A 20,099-nucleotide genomic window follows, 5' to 3' on the forward strand; every position below is an offset into this window, starting at 1 on the left:
CAAACTCCCTTAACCTTGTTCTTAATTGTCTTTCCACCAGGATCCAGATAAGTTCCAGTTTGGTCGTACAAAGATCTTCTTCCGTGCTGGACAAGTGGCTTACTTGGAGAAGCTGCGAGCAGACAAGTTCCGTGCAGCCACCATTATGATTCAAAAAACAGTTCGAGGCTGGTTGCAGAGGTTGAAGTACAGGAGAATGAAGAGTTCAGCCGTCACTATTCAAAGATACGTACGGGGACACCTTGCTCGCAGGTATAGAGGAAAAACACGTTTTTTTTCTTATAATATAGTTATATAAATTTAGGAGTATTTTTATTGCTTTTAAAACCTCTGCAAAGTATTTTCCTGTGTAATATTTATCTTCATCTTGTACCCTGTTGACACAGCAAGCAATAAAATCATCTCGGGGGTCTCATCGGGTTTAAAAAATAATAAAGTTAATTTAAATTGTTTTTATTTCTGCCTAAATCCCCATTGAAAAGATTCTCTTCAGTTCCAGTTCCCTTTCATGTTTTATCCAAAAAACAAAAGATAACTGTTTTGGCTGCAGTAATATTTACATCAAATGTCAGGGATGATGTCAGGGATCACACAAGGTAATTGAAAACTTCTTCCGTCTACCATGACAGTGTTTGGGCCTGACATTTGGCCCCTCACATTCAAGGACTGCAGCATGGGAAGAGGTTCCATTCTTCCACATACCTGCTGAATATTTGCAACACCACAATGGGAACACTATAATGCATGTTGCAGCTATTCCATTTCAGTTGATCATTAATGTTTGAAGTTTCAGGTGACAACTATCTAGCATGGGTGCATAGCATTAGAGTCTTTAGGGACAGTTGGTCCCCTGTTTAATTTAGAGATCTGCCATGGCGGATCACTAAGTGACTGTGCAGGGAAAACTGCTGTAATCTCTTATGGAACAGGAGACAGTAGGGTGCTTAACATTTGTCCTCCCCTCTCCTTTCTCCAAATAAATAAATAGCATTGGGCCTGATTTATTAAGACCCTTCAAGGCTGGAGAGGATACATTTTCATCAGTGAAGCTGGGTGATCCAGCAAACCTGTAATGGATTTCGTTTGCTAGCAAATGTTTTGAATTCTGGACCAGATCCACTCCAGGTTTGTTGGATCACCCAGCTTCACTGATGAAAGTGTATAACCTCAGGAAAGCCTTGGAAAGCTTTAATAAATCAGGCCCATTGTGTGGACATTGTTTATTCTAGTTTTGTTAGAAACCAGTACAGAATCTTGACATGTGTATGGCCCACATAGTGTACATTGTAAGCACTCCTATTGGTTCTTATAGATTTTAACAGAGCCATCCCAGAGCAGAGTATTTATTCATTACATCAGTGTGTTCCAGAATTATATTACATGGATCATTAAGAATGTATTTCCCATTCCAGCTACAGATGGCTTTACTGTTATTACAGGAAGTTGTAGTACAGTAAATTATAGTTTATGCTGTAGTACTCGTTGTCCCTCATATGTGGGGATATATGTATTATGCATATATGTATTTTTTTATCAAAATACTAAATGGCTTTTACTATTAGTAAAGGCTGCTGTAATTGGCTAGTTTAACAGGTGGATGTTGTCTATATTAAAGCATAACCTGACAGACTTCAGACTATTCATACCGCAGGTTGGTATTTTGCTGTGTCCATGTGACATCATTACACCAGGGCCACATGCTCCTGCATAACTAGAATTACCGGTGTGGGTACGTCTACTGAGAACCACTGAGTGGACAAAGCAATTTTAAAAAAAGAAATTTAAAGTAAAACTCCAGGTGATTTTTAAACATTGGATTGATGATTGCAACTAACAGATGCTCCCTGTTCTGAATGAACTATTGTGCACTTTTCCATAAAAAGCCAATGTCCTGAAAATGGCTTTTAAATGGTAGGATCTGTAGTTCTTATCGCCATTTGGGGAGTCTTAGTGTTGTAATATAAAAGGGAGTGAAATCACTTTGGAAATGCCAGATTTGTAAAAGTTATCTCACTAAAAATAAAAATTACTGCAGCAAGGCTTTCTTCAATTTTACAAGTTCTGTGTAGACTGCTAGGAATAGCTGTAAGCATTTTCTACACAAAGATTTTGCAGATAGAGAACAAAGTTTTGGGGAATTTGATTTACAATCATAACTTAAAAGTCAGTTTTGTCTGGTCTTGACCACGTGTGGATGAATGCCTAGTTTGTCTTTCATGTCACTGTATTTGATACTAATGAACAAACTTTGTTTTATTCCTTCAGACTGGCTGAGCATCTTCGTAAAACGAAAGCAGCCATTTGTCTTCAGAAACAGTTCCGAATGATCCGCATCTACAGGGTGTACCAAACAATCCGCAGGGCGGCCATCACTATCCAATCCTTTACCAGGGGCATGTTTGACAGGAGAGCTTATCGTGAGGTAGGAAGTAGGAGAAATCATTACACCTTCCTCCAAATAGAACTATTTTCTATAATAAATATACCTATACCTTTAACGTATGATAAATTGCAGAAATGTGAGTGTTAATGCTGCTTCCATTGACTCTGTTATGTGTGTTCATTTGTCGCTGTGCCATTCATTTTCAAGCATTACCTGACATATAAACATTGCAGTGCACCACAATTAATAGTAACACACTACCATGCATTGTGGTGGACTGTCACAGAGAAAAAAATGGTGCATGTCTGTTTTTTTTGTCCTGTCCTGGTGTATTCAAATAAATGGATTGCCTTAACACAATGCACGTTACACTCGGCATATCAATGGCAACCCAAGGCACCAGCATGCACAGGTGTAAATAGTTGCTTAAAGTTTTAACCTAGAAAATGTCATGTGAATTGTTAGGGAATTGTAGAAAACCTATATGAAGTTCATAACACCCTAAAGACTACAATATAGTACATCGGGAACGCATGTATATCGGTAATAAACAAAGACCATGCAATGTATGCTTCGACTTATTTTGTGTTGTCTATAATCAACCTATAGAAACACATTGTGGTGTTCCCGTGAAAAGTAATAAGCTGTGTGTAGACTTCTATATGCATACTGTGCTGTGTACATTGAACCGCCATTCTCCTGTGCAATAGCATTACCTCGTTGAATAGCAGAATGGAAGTTGTCAGTATTTGACATGAATTCTGAAATGTCAAGTAAAAATAATGGATTTAGCATAAAAGGATTCATCTTGTTGCTCCTTCTTTAAGACATTAATAGCACATGTAAAAATGTAAAATAAATACAGGTTCTTTTTCAAAGTTATTTTACTTTACTACACTATAGTGCCAAATTTTATCCAACTTCCCTTTGTTGTTTGCAGCGCCTTTGTCAGCACAAGGCTACGATCATTCAGAAGAATATGCGAGGCTGGATGGTCCGCAAACAGTTCACCAAGCTCCGCTGTGCAGCCATTGTCATCCAATGTTATTACCGCCGCATGAAGGCACGACGGGAGCTTAAAAAACTGAAGATTGAGGCCAGGACGGCCGAACACTTTAAGAAGCTAAGTGTGGGCATGGAGAATAAGGTGGTCCAGCTACAGAGAAAGATTGATGAGCAGGTATGTTATGTGTATTGAAAACTGCAAGTAAATACAAAACTTGTAAATTTTACATTTTAGGGGAGAGTCAGACCTTCTGTTGGTTTTATGGTCATTGTTTCAGATACAGAACGCAATAGGAAACTGAGAATGTTGTTGCAAGAAGATGATCTGTGGGGAAATTATCCAATGGGGATATCTTTTCTTGTAACTAAAAGAGGATATACCTTAGCTTTGCAGGGGAAAAATACTAGCTAGCATGCCACCTTCTGTTTCCTACACATCAGTGTTCTCTTATAAAAGTTCATGAGAATGAATACACAGATTTGAAATAAATACACAAAGAATACACTGGCCTCTTGCATGTAGACAATATTCACTTACCCCAGAGTTCAGCTTTACCCAACTTTACCTCCTTGAGCCAGACAATACCTAAATTCTGCTCTAGATTGTTTAGATGTTGAATGTCTCCAGTGGAATGGAACACATGATGATTAATTCTTTTGGGAGTCCCATCACTCTCAGACTATAAAGAGAAGTATCTAGTAAGAAGACTTTTAGCTCACATTGTGGGCAGCACAACAACATAAAAAAATAATGTTTCATTATTGTATAACTGCGGGTCCAAACTCCCAAAAGTTGCAAAATAAGATGTGGTGCCATTTCTTTTTATTGCCATCCTATTGCACCTAGGCAGTGCAGCATACCACAGTACACATGTGAACACTCTGTGCTTTATAATACTTTGTGTTTTTAAGAGATTTACCAGACAATTACCACCCAATGTAACAACATTTGGTTGATAAATGGATACAAACAATGCATAGAAGTGGTGGGCAGAATATTTGTTTTATGGACCAGAAGAGTTTATATGCTATCTCATTTCCTCTCATCTCTGAATTGACAGTTGGAGGGTCAATCAGATGTAATCATGTGACACCAAAGATTTCCCAGCATCTCTGTATTACAAAAAATAGAAATACCATGAGATTAATTTACAAAGGAATTAAGGCTGTTCCCTAGCAAGGGACAATTTACTTAGTGAATGTGGGAGATCACTTTGCATAGAATACCCAATCACTAGGAAGAGATTTTTTTTAATCTAATTTTGTTAGCACAAGATCGCTAACAAGATTGCACAGCCAAGATGAAGATGAGTTTCATCCTATTCATCTCATGCACTGCTACAGTCAAGCACAGTTACACAATGGGATTTTGCATTTTTAAAGTTCAGGTCCAAAGAGAATGCTTACTAACTAATAATTATTGCTTCTTAAATGGATACACACAGCTTCCACTTGCTATCTGCTATGTATCTATTTAAAGAAAGTAGTAATTGTTGGTTTGGGACCTGGGTGCTAAATTGATATTTCAGGAATTAATGTGACAAATCTTCAAATTAGAGGTGAGTATCCCACTCTGGGACATTATCACTAGTAGCAGTCCACCAATGCTGATGCTACCCTTTCATGAAACTCTGTACATAGCCATGGGGCAGAAGTATAATTGCTGAGTGGACAAGTCTCAGTTCTCTAATTCAACATCTGCATATGATTTTTTAATGATTTTAAACCTATCTCAAAAATCTTGAAGAAGCAGAAGGTTATACTGTGAAACGCATCGAAGGGAGACTTTTTTTGTAGATATAAATATTATTTTTTGTAAACTTGTGCTGAAATTGTGATTACAAAAGTCCTTTTGCTTGGTGTGAAAAATTTTGGTACCTTTGGCATTTATAGATAATATTTTGATTAAATCCATTATTGTACAGTATTACATTAGTATTTGGTATATACATTTATTTTTTTATTGTGCATGAATATTAATACTTGAATATTTCCCTACAGCCCAAACAGTTCAGTAGCAGTGACAGGGTTTGGAACAATCCATAAAACACTGCCAGAGATTCCTAAAATAGTCATTGTTTGTTTCCACAGCTTAAAGCTGCGTACACACTTGCAGTTTTTGTCGTTGGAAAGGATCTTTCACGATCCTTTCCAACGACAAGGGACTGCAGGATGCATGAACGGTGCTGTACATAATACACCGTTCATGCTCTATGGAGAGGGGAGGGGGAGAGCGACGGAGCGTCACCCTACCACGTGCTCTCCCCCTTCCCTTTCATTAGGATCGGCTGTCATCCATCGTCCGTGGATCCGGCAGGTCGGTCGTTTGGACGATGGACGACTGTACACACGACAGATTTTCGCCCGATATTTGGCCGATGCCGATTATCGGGCGATAAAAATCTGCCATGTGTACGTAGCTTAAATCACTGACACTTTAACCAATGGAATGTAATTCCTTTGTTGGCTAAAACTCTACAAAATACTGATAACTAGGAAGTGGACAGTGACAAATAATCATCGTATGGTATCTCTCAGTATTAGGAGAAGGTGAATGGTCTCTTTTTGATTCTATCACTGGAGAATCGCCAGTCTCTGTTGCTACAATTGATTAGGTTTCCTTAGAAGAACAGTTTGTCCTGTATTTAGGAAAAAAATAATCAATAAAGGCATGACAATTATAAAAGATTTCATATACTGAGTACTATAGTTACTTTAGTGATGAAGCACAGAATGATTAGAATGTTTACAATTTACAAGGGCTTTTTAAATATTGCCATGCATAGCAAAATGACAAAAATAGTTGAGCTAGAGCCAGCGTTCATTGTTAAATTTCAAATGATGAGCTAAAGAGGCTTTTATAGTCTCCTCTATTTTGGGTGCCATAGCTTTTTTTTTTCCAAGGCCCACACCTGGAGTTCAGATATTTATCTCTACTTACTTAACCCAACATCATCATCTGTTTTATTTTACCAAACAATAAAGGATCATGGATTGTGTAGTAAAATTAATTTAAATATAAATTTTACAAAAAAACTATAGGCTATTACCATGTGACATAAAAAGTAACAATTTACAAAATTTTATGGGTTTTGTGAATGGGCATATCTATATATTTTATAAAATACAAAAAAAAATAATAAAAATGTCAATTTTTAAAAAACGTATTACCATTTATTAACAAAAATAATTTTTGCTTGAACAGTTAAATGGTATAGTGTAATATTAGGGAACTTTCCACATTAAAGTAAAAGATCCTTCCTTGTCTCTACCATTCAGCTTCTCCGGTACCAGGAGATGCACTGCCAGTATTCATCTGTAACACTGTCACTTATGCTTATCCATTTAAGTATAATATTGATTTTAATTCCCCTGCAAGAGTGAACAGACAGAGCAGATGAGAGCAGACCTGACATGGGAACCAAAGAACAATACTGCCCTAGGTGCCAATAATAAAATCTGCAACAAACTCACAGATACCCCACCTAACCCACCTTGAAAATTAACAGCTGCAATCTAAAGGGTCTGTTCAGAAAACAGTGAATGCAATATTCCCCAAACATTCTCTGGTGGAGAATCAATCACTTCTAAAAATACATGGAGATTGAAGATTTTCTACCAGAGAGTGTTTTGCACTTGTCAGATTCACTACTTTATAAATAGATCCCTGTTGATGAGGATTCTGGCCAGCATTAATCATGGCTATAAAGATAACAATATAGCTCACATTATCACTGTGTGTTCATCTGGTCCCAATTGCTGATGTGTGCGTAGGTCCTTCATATGAATGGTTCAGTGAACACACATGTGGTTGAAGGGTGGCAAGATTATCGATGGTCTACTTTACTACTACTACCATGCTTGTATTGTTTTACTGGTTGAAATCCCAGATTAGTGTGCAGAAAGTCTTGTATCCGCTCTGCATTGAATGAAAGGTGGATAAACACCTGGCTCGGATCTGTGCAGTCTCTATCTTGACAGGTATTTACTGAACAGGTCTTACCCACGCGTTTATTCACCTTTCATTCAATGCAGAGCGGATACAAGTCTTTCTGCACAGTTATCTGACATTACCACTGATGAGCCACATACAACTGCCATTTGTGCCATTTCCAGGTGTTTACAAAAACTGAAAGTGTAAACTAAACCTAAAGAACCTGTGATTCAATTATTTTTAAAAATCTCAATTAAATACTAATTGTCTGATGCAACAAAGGTTAGGTACACAGGCAATATTTATCACTTGAAAACGATTCACGATTATTCCCGATTATTTTGAACGATCGCATTCTGCACAATTCTGTACATGCTGTAATGATATAATCGTTCAAATCTAATCCACCAATAATGTACACACTAGGATCGTTTGTTAAAACGATGCAGGAAGTGACATGTACAGGAGAAAGTGTATCAAAGAACAATCCACGATCACTGAACGACCGTACACACAATAGATTACGAACGATCGTCTCCCAATCAGATCCGCCAGAATGGTTGTTCGTTTACAGCGAGATTCCTCGTTCGTCTGCATTTTTGACCAGTTGCTGTGCACTTTTTTTGTTAACAATTATCAAACGATCTTTCATGGATCATTCGTTTCCATCGACACTTATTGCACGTGTGTACGCAGCCAAAGAAAAGACCAATTTAATGAAATGCAGTGAAATTTCCTACTAAGATTTTTCCAATACAAAGCTGGTTGTCCTTTTGTTATTTTATATTTCTCAAATATGTAAATCTTTTATCCAAGTGATCGTCATATTAAATTATGTTGTTGTTACTGTATGGCTTGTATCAGGTTTGCTAAATTTGCACGTGTTTAGTAGTTTATATGGGGATCTACCTGATAGCATGAAACTGGAGGAAATATAAGGTATTTGGTGTCAGAAAAAAAATGACACAATGACTTTTTTTTTCCTGTCCCAGTTACACCCAGAAAGCTTTGTGCATGAATTGAACACAACAACCCTTTTCTCACCAGACCCTCCTGTGTGTCATGATAGCATATCACAAATTCCAAGTAGACTGGAAATGTACAACCTCACGTTAGCCAGTGCAGAAGTCCCATATGTCTTGCTGTTTGGGAAGAACTTGTATATCAAATCTGTACAGTGTTAGAGGTAAAGGTTAATGATTTGAGGTGTGGAAGAGGAGTTGCAGGTTACAACAGTTGCTATAAAAATCTTCAGCTTGTCTTTGATGTGCGATGATCCCTGTCTGTTTTCTCTAGAACAAAGACTACAAGGACCTGAGGGAGACGCTAGCGATAGTGACGAATGCCCACACAGCAGAGGTGGAGAAGCTCCAGAAAGAGCTGGAGAAACAACGACAGAACCAGCAGGATGAGAACCAACTGAGCAGTCTGCAGGAAGAGATTGAGGCACTGAGGGCCGAACTGGCCAAGAGCAAAGATGAGAGGAAGATTGTGGAGGACTCCTATATGAGCGAGAAGCAGCAGCTACTGCAGGTAACTTTATTTATGTTTAGTTCTTTGCAAACTGAGACACACCAAATGAAATGGGAAAGTCCTGGGAAAGGGACTTTAGAGATACTTTAAAAGGGGGTATTCTAGAAAGGGCACCTACAGCATACATTTTTGCTCGTAAAGGTCCCTTTAGTAACTTCATACCTGACCGTCTAGATGCAGGTCATCCTCTGGTCTGCAGGCCCACCAGAGAAGAATAATATTTATGTGTCAGGATACAGAGGGGTTCATAAGGGATTCAGAAGACTAAATAAGTTGAGTGTTTTGGTTGTGGTGATGGTGACTGGGAGAGGGTTTTTTTGCCTTGGGAAGCTCTAGATAGACTATGGACATTTAGGTAATTACAGGTCATTTTCTGAATAGTCATACACTGTGGAGCAATTCATCCTCCAAGATCACAGCTGAGGCACTGGAGTCATTTAAGTAATTTTCTCAACAGCTCAGCTCGCTGCTGTAAATACTTAACTGTGTCTATGAGCTTACTTTAAGGGGGGAAAACTCTTTTTGGTTGTTCTGACACTTTATATTGACCTGTCCTTGTTTATAATTAGATTTTACCTGTTTAAAACTATCACTAGACTACTGTGATGGAGGTCTACATAGCCAAATTCCACATTCAAGGCAAAGTGACAGGGTCTTAAATCATAACACCCAACCACTTTACTTTTATAGTATCCCTTGTTGCTCATTCTTCCATGGCTACTGCCACACAATACCAATGCCTAAAGGTATGGGGGAGCATGTGACTCTTATGAACTACTCTGATCACAAGACTAAAATACTGTCATATGAAAGATTATATGAAAATGTGTACTCACTGTGGAAGTGAGTGTGGTTGGCAGAAGCCTTTAACCCCACAGCGATGGAAGTGTCATACACAAATAGATAATGTTTTGGCCAGTGTAGGTCATTTTGGGGACCTTCATACCCTAACATGGCTTTGAAGGAGAGATGGTGACATGGCTTTACCAGGTCACATGAATGGGCTGTCGTTTAGGCTTCTTTTTCTACTTATAAATGTTTTTTTACTCTTCTTGCTTCTGAGTCCCAAAGCCAATATAAAAACAATACATATTTGTTTAAAACACTGCTGTGTTTTGCAAATGTGCGTTAGTTTATTTATTTTTTAGAGTATGAGATAAGACCATAACACTGCTCTGTAAATAGACCCTCTTAAAAAATAAAACATGTGATTCTGCAATTAAATATAGGAAATTTAACTCTTTATAGAAGGCAAACAGTGTGGGGCTTTATCTTTTAAATATGAGCCTCCTGGCAGATTAGAAAATAAGAATTTCAGGCAGCAATACTTATACTTAATCTGAAGTTAGTTCCCGCCGTACTCATATGCTATCACAAGATGCTCTCAAGGTTCCTGGTTGCCCAGCATCATTCAGCCAGAAGAATGAGGACATAATATTGATGAATGAGCCTCATAGAACAATCAAATGTTCTCAATGTGGTCATAATAATAAGGACATACCCTAAATTTTAGGTCTTTTCCACTCTATTCAATATTTTAAAAAATGTGTCTGCAGTTTATCTTTTAACAGACTACTTTGTTTTGTCATCCAGCGAATCTCTGAATTAGAAGATGAGAATAGTCACTTAAAGGAAGAGAAAGAAGAGCTCAACAATCGAATCCTCCTTCGTTCTGAAGGTATGTGAGATGAATACAGATTCTGTGTTTTTTTGTTAGGGGTTTATTTTTAAAAAGAAACGGCCCAGACCTCTATATATTCACCTTACCCACACTTCCTTAGCACTGACATTAGCAGTGTTAGGTGGTTATGTGACAGTGCTTGGCTGCAAGGTCCAAGTGCTGGAACAGGAAGTAAGGTCAGATTGCCCCTATACCTAAAGCTCCAGGAAGTGTCACCACCTGCAATGAAGGAAGGTGTGGTGCAGGTAAGTCATTGCAGAGACCTTTTCACTTTCCCCAGCATGTCTTGTTTAACACCTTGGGCTCTATTTATAAAAAAAAGTGATTCCTTCCCTGGTGGTAATCAATTACTGCCACTGAAACACATGGGCCTGGAAGATTCCAACAAGCAAAGGTTTGAGGAAATGTCTGATTCCCTTTTTTATAAATAGAGCCCCCCTCTATACCCATTATTGTAGGTTTATGGCAGGTCAGGGCACCGTTTGTTGTAACCTGCAGGTAATGTCAGCTAGGAGCCATCCAGTCTAAAATCGATTTTTAATACAGATGTGATCTAAAGATTTGGTTGTAAAGCTGTAGAATACATCTATATCCATGGTGGTGTGTTTGTTAGCAATAAAGGAAAAAAAAAAGTTAAAAAAAAATAAAAAATATTATCTAATAAAATTTAACAAAAACATTTTAAAGCAATACTCTCCGTTAGCGTTGGTCGAACAGCGAGTGTTCATCTCGGCAGCTATTCGATCGAATAGCCTGATATTTTTCGGGTGATCGAACGACAGCTCCGCTCCCCTGATTGCTTTTGCAGCCCTAAGGTAACTGTAGTATGTGTTCTTGGATAGGGATTCTCTATCCAAGAACACATACGGAACAGCAGTTCATCTGCAGTCACAGCTAATTGAAAGCACCTGCGTGCCTCCTCCAATCAGCTGTGACCGCAAAGGTCCGACGGTCACCAGGACAGCCAGGTGACAATGGGAACTAAACTGAATGAAGAAACTTCATTGAGAGTTCATCTGCAGACAGTTCATCTCTGATTGAAAGCACTCCCGTGCACTCAATGGAGTTTTCATTGAGAGTTCATCTGCAGTCACAGCTGATTGAAAGCGTGCTTCCTATTAGCTGTGACCACAAGTTCCTACGCTCCCTGGGCTGGACTTACCAATGATAAGTACAGCCCAGTGACCGTGGGAACTGAACTGAACATTGAAAGTGCATCTGGAGTTTGCCTTTTTTTTTTAATCATATTTTTAAACACAAATTCGCAAAGTCGAATTCCGTGTTTCTCGGGCCGGCTCTGCCCGAATTCGAATCGTCATTTTCGAGTCGAATATAGGGACAACCTAAATTCGAACACCAACATTACTCTCTGTCCTGCAAGAGTAGGCTGTGCATGTGTATGTAAATGATGAACACATATTGGGTATCGCTGCACATGCTTGAACAATTTTCTTAGATTTAACAATTATGATGATTACATTTCAAGGCTTGACATATTTGTTTGTAAAAAATAAAAGCGGGGAAGGGAACAATGTTTAGTTAAGTAATAGGGAAAAGACCAATATAATAACCCCAAGTATCCTCTCAAAGCCATTCTCTGTACCTGGGTACTGTCCACTTGTATAGCGTGCTTTTAGTAGGCAGGTTGTGTTTATTGCATGGTTTTATTTATGTATGGGTACTTTACATGTTTCTCTTCCTTTTTTTTAGTTTAGTTGTTGACATCTGTAGATAAGCCATTAGAAGGAGAGAAAATTGAGTACTAAAATATCCAATACAATATTCAAACATAAATCTAAAAACTGTTGAGATAAAATATTAGCCACACGGGGAGTGTATGGTTTAGTAGTTTTTAGTCAGACAGCTGATTCCTGAGAGAATAGTGGGAATAAGATAAGAAAGAAAGTATAGGAAAATAAATTATAATTGAATACAAGAAGCAAAGGATTAGTATGAGAGTCTACTTTTCATATAGAGAGGTCAACAGTGGCAGCATCCTTGTTTTATCTTATGAACCGGTTTGCTTTAACCATTACATATTACAAGTACCAATATGTCACTCAGCAAAACTAATTGGTCACATCCTAAACCTAAATATTTTTGTATAAAGAAAGGAAGTAGTAGACTAGCCTTTTAGGTTGACCTCAATATATTCCAAACATCTAAAATAATGGTAAAACAAGTCTTTAAAATGTAACACGGCTACAGAAAATTGTGTTCTTCAAAATGGAATAAGTCCAACATGAGCACATTTAACATCAGTTTTTTTGCCTTCCATGCAACATTAATTAAAAGCATAGATTACATCCCATATGTACTTGAAGTATAGAAAGAAACAATCTACGTGTTTCTCAGCCAAAGCTGCTTCCTCAGGAGGGTGAGATGTTACCCATAAAATGAGGCTAATACAATAGAGAAACAGTTGGATAAAGAGTTCACATCTGTTGGTTAAACCCAGCACTATCCCTACAAAATCACAGCAGGCATCACAGTTTCATTAGGACAAGGATTACCATGGGTGGCACAATCACCAGCAGAAAAAAATGACTATATTTAGGTCAACCTAAAAATGATGTGCCTACAAAAAAATATTCTTCATCTGTAAGATTTAGTTTTTCAAAGGTCAGGGAATTAATTTGAGTTCCATAAAATTAAGTTACCTATTGCAGACCTACTGGGTTGCAGTTCAGCCCATACAGATATACAACACTATTTTACTAACATGGTCCATTGGTGGATAGTAACATACATATGACTTTCCCATAGGAGAATGAATTAGCCTTAGTTTGATTAAAATGTAATTTTTAAGTAGGAATGTTTAATCTCATTCTATCCTAAAGTTATGCAGCTCACGTCTGAGGCAGAGAACAAATTATTTTCCTCCCAAATATATTTTCTGGAGAGATTTTACAAAGCTACACTCCGTTTGTAAATTAGACTCGTATCCCATGTAAATGCTGTCTGAGGCTTGTTTTTTATATTTTTTTCTTTGAATTTGGAATATGATTTTTGATGTTAGCTTTAGTATCTGATCTGAAGATGTGGAAATTTGTCTGGGACATTTTTGCATACCTTTGCAACAAAATTGGTTTGCTACTTCAAACCAGTCCCAAAGTTGGCCTGATCTGAGATACTCTTTGAGCCAGTGCAGAGAAACTTCTAACCAGTAAAAATGCAGCAAGATGACAGTAAAACAGTTCTAATGACTCCCTCTGCCTGACTGATTGTAAGATAGTTCTGGATTATGTGGAGTCACTGTTTGAACTTTCTTTTTAAGATGATTTTGCGCAGGGTGCAGTGAAGGAAAGCCTACAGTTTCAAAAGGACATGGAAGAAGAGCGGGCTCGCTACCAGAACCTGGTAAAGGAGTACACCCGTCTGGAGCAGAGATATGACAACTTGCGGGAGGAGGTGACTCTCATCAAGGTGAGCTATGTCACTGGGGTACATTCTCAACTTGTCTATAAATGATTTCTTTAAATTGTCTCACTCGTGGGGTCACAGAGAGCAATACAAATCTGAGGTTTTACCACTTCACCAAAACATAATAGGTTGATTTCTGCTATACGTAGACATTTACCATGTGGTATTCCATTAGCTATACAGCATGTACAGATAAATATGTGATGACCTTCCAAAGATCCAATGTGCTTCTAAATTTATGTTTGACAACACAGAACCTTTGATGCAATGAAATGCAAAAAAGTATCTCTGCCTACTAGATTACAGATCATTTCCAACTTTCTGTGCTTCTGTTGCCTACTCCATATTCATACATGAACCAGTGAAACAATGTTTCTTCCTTGACTACAAATATTTCTGCCCACACATGTATAAATATGGGCTATTGGAATTCTGGGTGGTGTGCCTAACTCAATAGAAGTGCCCAGAAGCTGATTCCTCAAGAGTTGTGCAAGCTTGGTAACATTACATGTAGTAATAAAACCTTTTTGAAGGACATTCAAGTTTAAACCTATATTTTTTTTATACTTTTATTCATGCCCAAATGGGTACAAAGGTAATGTGAAATAATAACCTCATGTACATTTAGACACATTTGGGTTGATCTACCAAAGTAGTTTTGGAATCTTTACACAATAATAATAGTAGATGAATGTGAACAGCAAATCCACACAATTTATTGTGTAGAGATTCTCACCTCCTGCAAATCATCCTCCTGCAAAAATATTTACCAAATTGTTTGACAGCAGGGTCTGGTGCACATTCCTAGTTCTCAGTAACAATGATAAAATAAAACTATAGTAAACCTAAAGAAAATATATATTGTAGTCCGATACTAGCACTAACACAGGAATTGTGGAAATGTAAAACCATAACAGGCCTAATGGCAGGATAGGATAATACATATAATAAATGAAATTAGGTGATACATATAACAAATCTATGCTACGGGGGGGGGGGGGCCCAGACCCAGACCCAGACCCAGACCCAGAAAAGCACAATACCATATATGTCATTTTTTTTACCCTTAGTTACACTTTATAAGTCTTCCTGTGCAATGCCATATGCCGTGAGAAAAGCAGAGGTGTACTGCAGTCATAGAGGCGCTGATTCCTCAAGAGTTGTGCAAGCTTGGTAACATTACATGTAGTAATAAAACCTTTTTGAAGGACATAAAGTAGAGGAGGATTCAAGTTTAAACCTATATTTTTTTATACTTTTATTCATGCCCAAATGGGTACAAAGGTAATGTGAAATAATAACCTCATGTACATTTAGACACATTTGGGTTGATCTACCAAAGTAGTTTTGGAATCTTTACACAATATTATTAGTAGATGAATGTGAACAGCAAATCCACACAATTTATTGTGTAGAGATTCTCACCTCCTGCAAATCATCCTCAATGTATTTACTTGATTTTCACTTGAAATAATAAAATGAAATAAATTGTTCAGGTTATTCTAATGATGTATAGTATTTTTTTTTAGCAGACGCCTGGTCATCGCAGAAATCCTTCCAACCAGAGCAGCTTAGAATCTGACTCCAACTACCCCTCTATTTCTACCTCTGAAATTGGGGACACTGAAGACACCATTATGGAGGTCGAGGTAAGGCCAACCCTTATAGGTCTGTAAATAGAAATAATAGATTATCTGGAATTAATTCATAAGGTAAGCACTGAAGTTGTTCAAGATGGGTCTCAGCACTTCTCTCAATTTCCAGAGCTTGTTCTTTTTTGTGTTTACATTGGAGATTAGAAGGCTGGGTGCTTACAGGCCACTGCCAAGAGGGAAAGCATGTGTAGCTGTGGTCACTGCTTGAAGGCAGAGCAGAAGGAGCCATGCTAACCAGTCATTTTAAGGGAGCTGGAGGAGGGGAGGATGTGCTGCTGAGTCACTGCTGGGGTTTGGGGCCAGAAAAGCTGAACTGCCGAGTCTTTCCTAGGAGAGTGGGGCTGGGGGACCTGAGCTGCAGAGTTACTGGTGAGAGTTGGGACAGAGGGAGCTGAGCTGCTGGGCCATTGCTAGGAGTTAGGGCAGAGGGAGATTTATTGCTGGGTCACTTCCAGAAGTTGGAACCGAGAAAGATTTACTGCAGAGTAACAGCTAGAAGTTAGAACAGAGGGAGCTGAGCTTCTGGGTTCACTGGTGGGAGTTAGAAAAGGGAAAGGTGAGTTGCTAAAAGTAAGATTGCTTGTTCTGTCAATTTTGAGGATGACCTACTTTACTGTGGATGCAGCTATAAAGGTCAGTGAGGACTCGTTTTAAAACTTATTTACTGCTAAGAATTTGTAACTATCAGAATTTCCTCCCCAGTAGCATATACCTACCTTTATTTCACTCTTCCACCACTTTGTTTAGCCTCTGTGAATAGAGAGAGGAAGCCATGAATAAGTTCCTAATCACTCTAGATTCATCATGCCTGGGAATTATCACTGGGTTCAATGCTTTGTACCAGACAAATACATCAATATATCCCAGAATATAGGGCCTCCTTTCTCACTTAGACCAATGAGTTTGTAATGGGAATACAGGAATAGACTTTAAACCTGTTATCTTATTGTGATATAGGAAGCTGGGCTTGAGAAAGCTGCAATGGACATGACTCTGTTCCTGAAACTTCAGAAGAGGGTAAGAGAGCTGGAACTGGAGAGGAAGAAACTACAGAATCAGTTAGAGAAGAAAGAGCAGCAGGAAAATAAGAAGTCCCAGGTAACAATAGTCATCCATGTATTCTGATTATTTTCATGTCTTTTTCCTATGACACATCTACTAAAGTTGGTGTCCTTTTTTTTCACTCAGGTCATTGAAACCTCAAATGACACAGATCGTGACACAGACATTGCCTACAACAACCTAAAGGTAATGGAAAAGTGGCAGAGCAATCTTTTTAAAATTATACGTGAATCTTTGCTTTTTTCATGTAAGTCAAAATAGAGGGATTGACTTAATTGCCACTTCTGCATAAATCTAACTTTACTGCCAGTCACTACTAGAGTAAGGACCCATTACCACGAAAATTTTGTGTGCTGCAATGCATAAGACCTGGGCAACAAACAGTCCATTAAAAATGAATGAGCTGATAAACACATGCAGTACTGCAGCACATTGCTGTGAGCCTCAAAGTAAGAAAATCTGGGTGTCTGGTCAAGTTGGTGTGGTCAGAGCTTACTAAAGATTCTTTCAGCCTTCATGTAAAATCTATTCATTCTGGCAGCAACCATATGATCAATATATCGGAGCAAAAATATTTACCAAATTGTTTGACAGCAGGGTCTGGTGCACATTCCTAGTTCTCTGTAACAATGATAAAATAAAACTATAAGTAAACCTAAAGAAAATATAGATTGTAGTCCGATACTAGCACTAACACAGGAATTGTGGAAATGTAAAACCATAACAGGCCTAATGGCAGGATCGGATAATACATATAATAAATGAAATTAGGTGATACATATAACAAATCTATGCTACGGGGGGGGGGGGACCCAGACCCAGACCCAGACCCAGACCCAGAAAAGCACAATACCATATATGTCATTTTTTTTACCCTTAGTTACACTTTATAAGTCTTCCTGTGCAATGCCATATGCCGTGAGAAAAGCAGAGGTGTACTGCAGTCATAGAGTTGTTAAATATTTCCAGCCTAATATATTTGGTAGATGATAAAACTCTTCTTCTTGAACTGACTCCTTTCTCTGCACTGTGCAGAGGTCGGAATATTTCTTATCATCTGAATAGAAGAAGTTGGAGCAGTGGCAGCTTCTGTACATCACAGAGACTAATAAGTAAAAGTAATAAAGCAGCTGGGGACTTGCATGTCTCCCTGGGCACAGATCAGAGAATGGCGGAGCGCTATGTAAGGAATGTACTGTCATCCTGCTAATGCTGCTAATAGCTGCAGTCTTCCCTTATCTTGTGCGTTATCAATCAGTGTTCACAGAGAACCAGTGCAGCACAATGGCTTCTGTAATGAACCCATTTGTTATAAGGCTATAAAGAAGCATCTCTTGGTATAAACACTCAGCTTCTACACACTAATAAAACTCTGTGTTTAAAGTCGTTAACATAGGCTTATCCTAATATCAGAGTTTAGGTTTGCTTCAACCCTGTGGTTGGGTTAGAAAAAGATCAAAAAGCATCACCTGTATTTAGGTACGTTTAAAATTCACCTGTCCTGCTAATGTACAGGTGTTGTCTCCCATGGTTCCTCCCATTATTCAAGAGCTATGGATGCCAGTTGGTGCTTTCCACTGACCACTATGTGCAGTAGCTCATGACACACTACTATGTGCTGCATTGGAGCCAACACCAAGCATATTGTAGGATGTAGACATCCAGTAATAGTGACAAAACAATTGAACTGCTTTACAATATGCACTAGATTACTTTTTAAACCAGCAAGGAGTGCAGGCTTGACTATGGGTCATGTCAGTTACTCATATAAAGGCACAAAAAATGAAAAGAAAAGCACACAATGTAAATCTGTGTCAAGCTTAAAAATGTTATGGTCCCAGGTAAACCAATGTAATCACATAGTAGGCAAAATGTATCTATGCATACCTAACCTGTGATCACATTGGTTCAGCTAGGCCCAAAAGTGTTGAGATGGACACAGATTCACATGTGTGCTACCTGTGTTCCAGATTTAGAGGCCTTTGCATTGCAAGAACAGGTAGTAGAAAGGTGAGTATAATGTATTTATTACTTGTTAAGAACCAAAAGGACGCTGTAGTTGTATTTTACGGAGGTCTTTTAAAAACCTGTACAAACAATATACTAAAGTCTGTGCCATAATTCTAAGGATCTTTGCTGGCTATTCATTTCCTTCATACCTGTATTTCAGAGGCAAGAGCTGGAATCTGAGAATAAGAAACTTAAGAATGACCTGAATGAGCTTAGGAAAGCCATTGCAGATGCAGCAAATGAGGCAGATTCTAACGAGGAGTCCAGCAGCTACAACCTCCTGCTGAACCAACTGAAGACTGCCCATGAGGAACTGGAAGTGCGCAAAGAAGAGATTCTCATCCTCAGGACACAGATTGTGAACTCAGCTCAGCAGAAAGATACAGAGAAGAATGTGGTAAGTGGCAACGTCCTATACATTCCTATACATAGCAAAGGATCTCCTTAAGAGCTTAGTTCCCTAAGAGCTCAATTCTCAATTCAAATACTCAATTATTCTTTCGTTTCCGCTTCCCCAGTTCCCAGTAAGGAGGAACATACTCCATGTGACAGCACTACAGCTTGGTATTGGTGCAGTGTTGTTACAAAGGGGTCACTGTAGCTAAAAAACAAAATAAAATAGGCAGCTAATAAATACTTACCATCAAAGATCTGTTATTATTATAGATGTTATTATATTATTATTATAATTGTTTGTTTTATGTTAAAAAAATTCAATGATGTAATTGATCACAAAATGACCCGAGGGCTGATTAACACAGTTGGTCTGATTTAATAAAGCTTTCCAAGACTGGAGAAGATAGAATATCATGGATGAACCTGGATGCTCCAGCAAACCTTGAATGATCTGGTCCAGGATTGAAAATAGTTGCCAAATAATAGCAAATGATTTTAAGATATCTGTTCCATGTTTGCTGGTTCGCCCAGGTTCTCCTATGATAATCTATCTTCTTCAGTCTTGGAGAGTCTTAATAAATCAGGATCAATGGTTCTGCAAACTACCAAGAGTAGCAATGCTGTCTTATCTGTGTAAGATTGTTTGCACTGTTTGCTCAAATGTTCAGCATGATAAATAGGTATCAGGAACATCATCCCAATGTCAGTTGTTTGCACTTCCATGTCTGTAATTTTTACAAATGCCAACACCAGTTTGGCACCTTCTCAGACTAACGCCATTCGAGAAGGTGCCAAACTGGATTGTTTTCCCTCTTTTTATAATGCAAGCACAGAGGAAAATTAACTGAGAAAATGCTAATTTTCATTTTTAGCAGTGACACAAAATCAGTGGTCATTAGAGCAATCTACTGGGCCTAGGGCAAGGTCCGACTAACCCAGGTGATACAATTGTATGTTATGTGACTAAAGCATAACAAGAGCATAACACATGCTATCCCAATTAGGTATTTTTATTGT

The 20,099-nt window shown here is 38.3% G+C and overlaps 1 protein-coding gene across 3 annotated transcripts in view; it reads left to right on the forward strand.

The window, feature by feature from the left end:
* Window positions 1-20,099, forward strand: part of MYO5B (myosin VB) — a 138,132-nt gene that overhangs the window by 106,378 nt on the left and 11,655 nt on the right. For 2 of the 3 annotated variants that reach the window (XM_072416454.1, XM_072416456.1), the window contains exons 19-28: window positions 41-252; window positions 2,266-2,422; window positions 3,324-3,563; window positions 8,619-8,855; window positions 10,449-10,533; window positions 13,814-13,962; window positions 15,489-15,608; window positions 16,572-16,712; window positions 16,803-16,862; window positions 18,847-19,083. In XM_072416454.1, the coding sequence (XP_072272555.1) occupies window positions 41-252; window positions 2,266-2,422; window positions 3,324-3,563; window positions 8,619-8,855; window positions 10,449-10,533; window positions 13,814-13,962; window positions 15,489-15,608; window positions 16,572-16,712; window positions 16,803-16,862; window positions 18,847-19,083 (1,638 nt within the window). The remainder of the gene's footprint in view (window positions 1-40; window positions 253-2,265; window positions 2,423-3,323; window positions 3,564-8,618; window positions 8,856-10,448; window positions 10,534-13,813; window positions 13,963-15,488; window positions 15,609-16,571; window positions 16,713-16,802; window positions 16,863-18,846; window positions 19,084-20,099) is intronic. The other variant, XM_072416455.1, reaches the window with a different exon arrangement.

The sequence above is a fragment of the Pyxicephalus adspersus genome, chromosome 6 (genome assembly GCF_032062135.1).
Source record: "Pyxicephalus adspersus chromosome 6, UCB_Pads_2.0, whole genome shotgun sequence".
Taxonomy (NCBI): domain Eukaryota; kingdom Metazoa; phylum Chordata; class Amphibia; order Anura; family Pyxicephalidae; genus Pyxicephalus; species Pyxicephalus adspersus.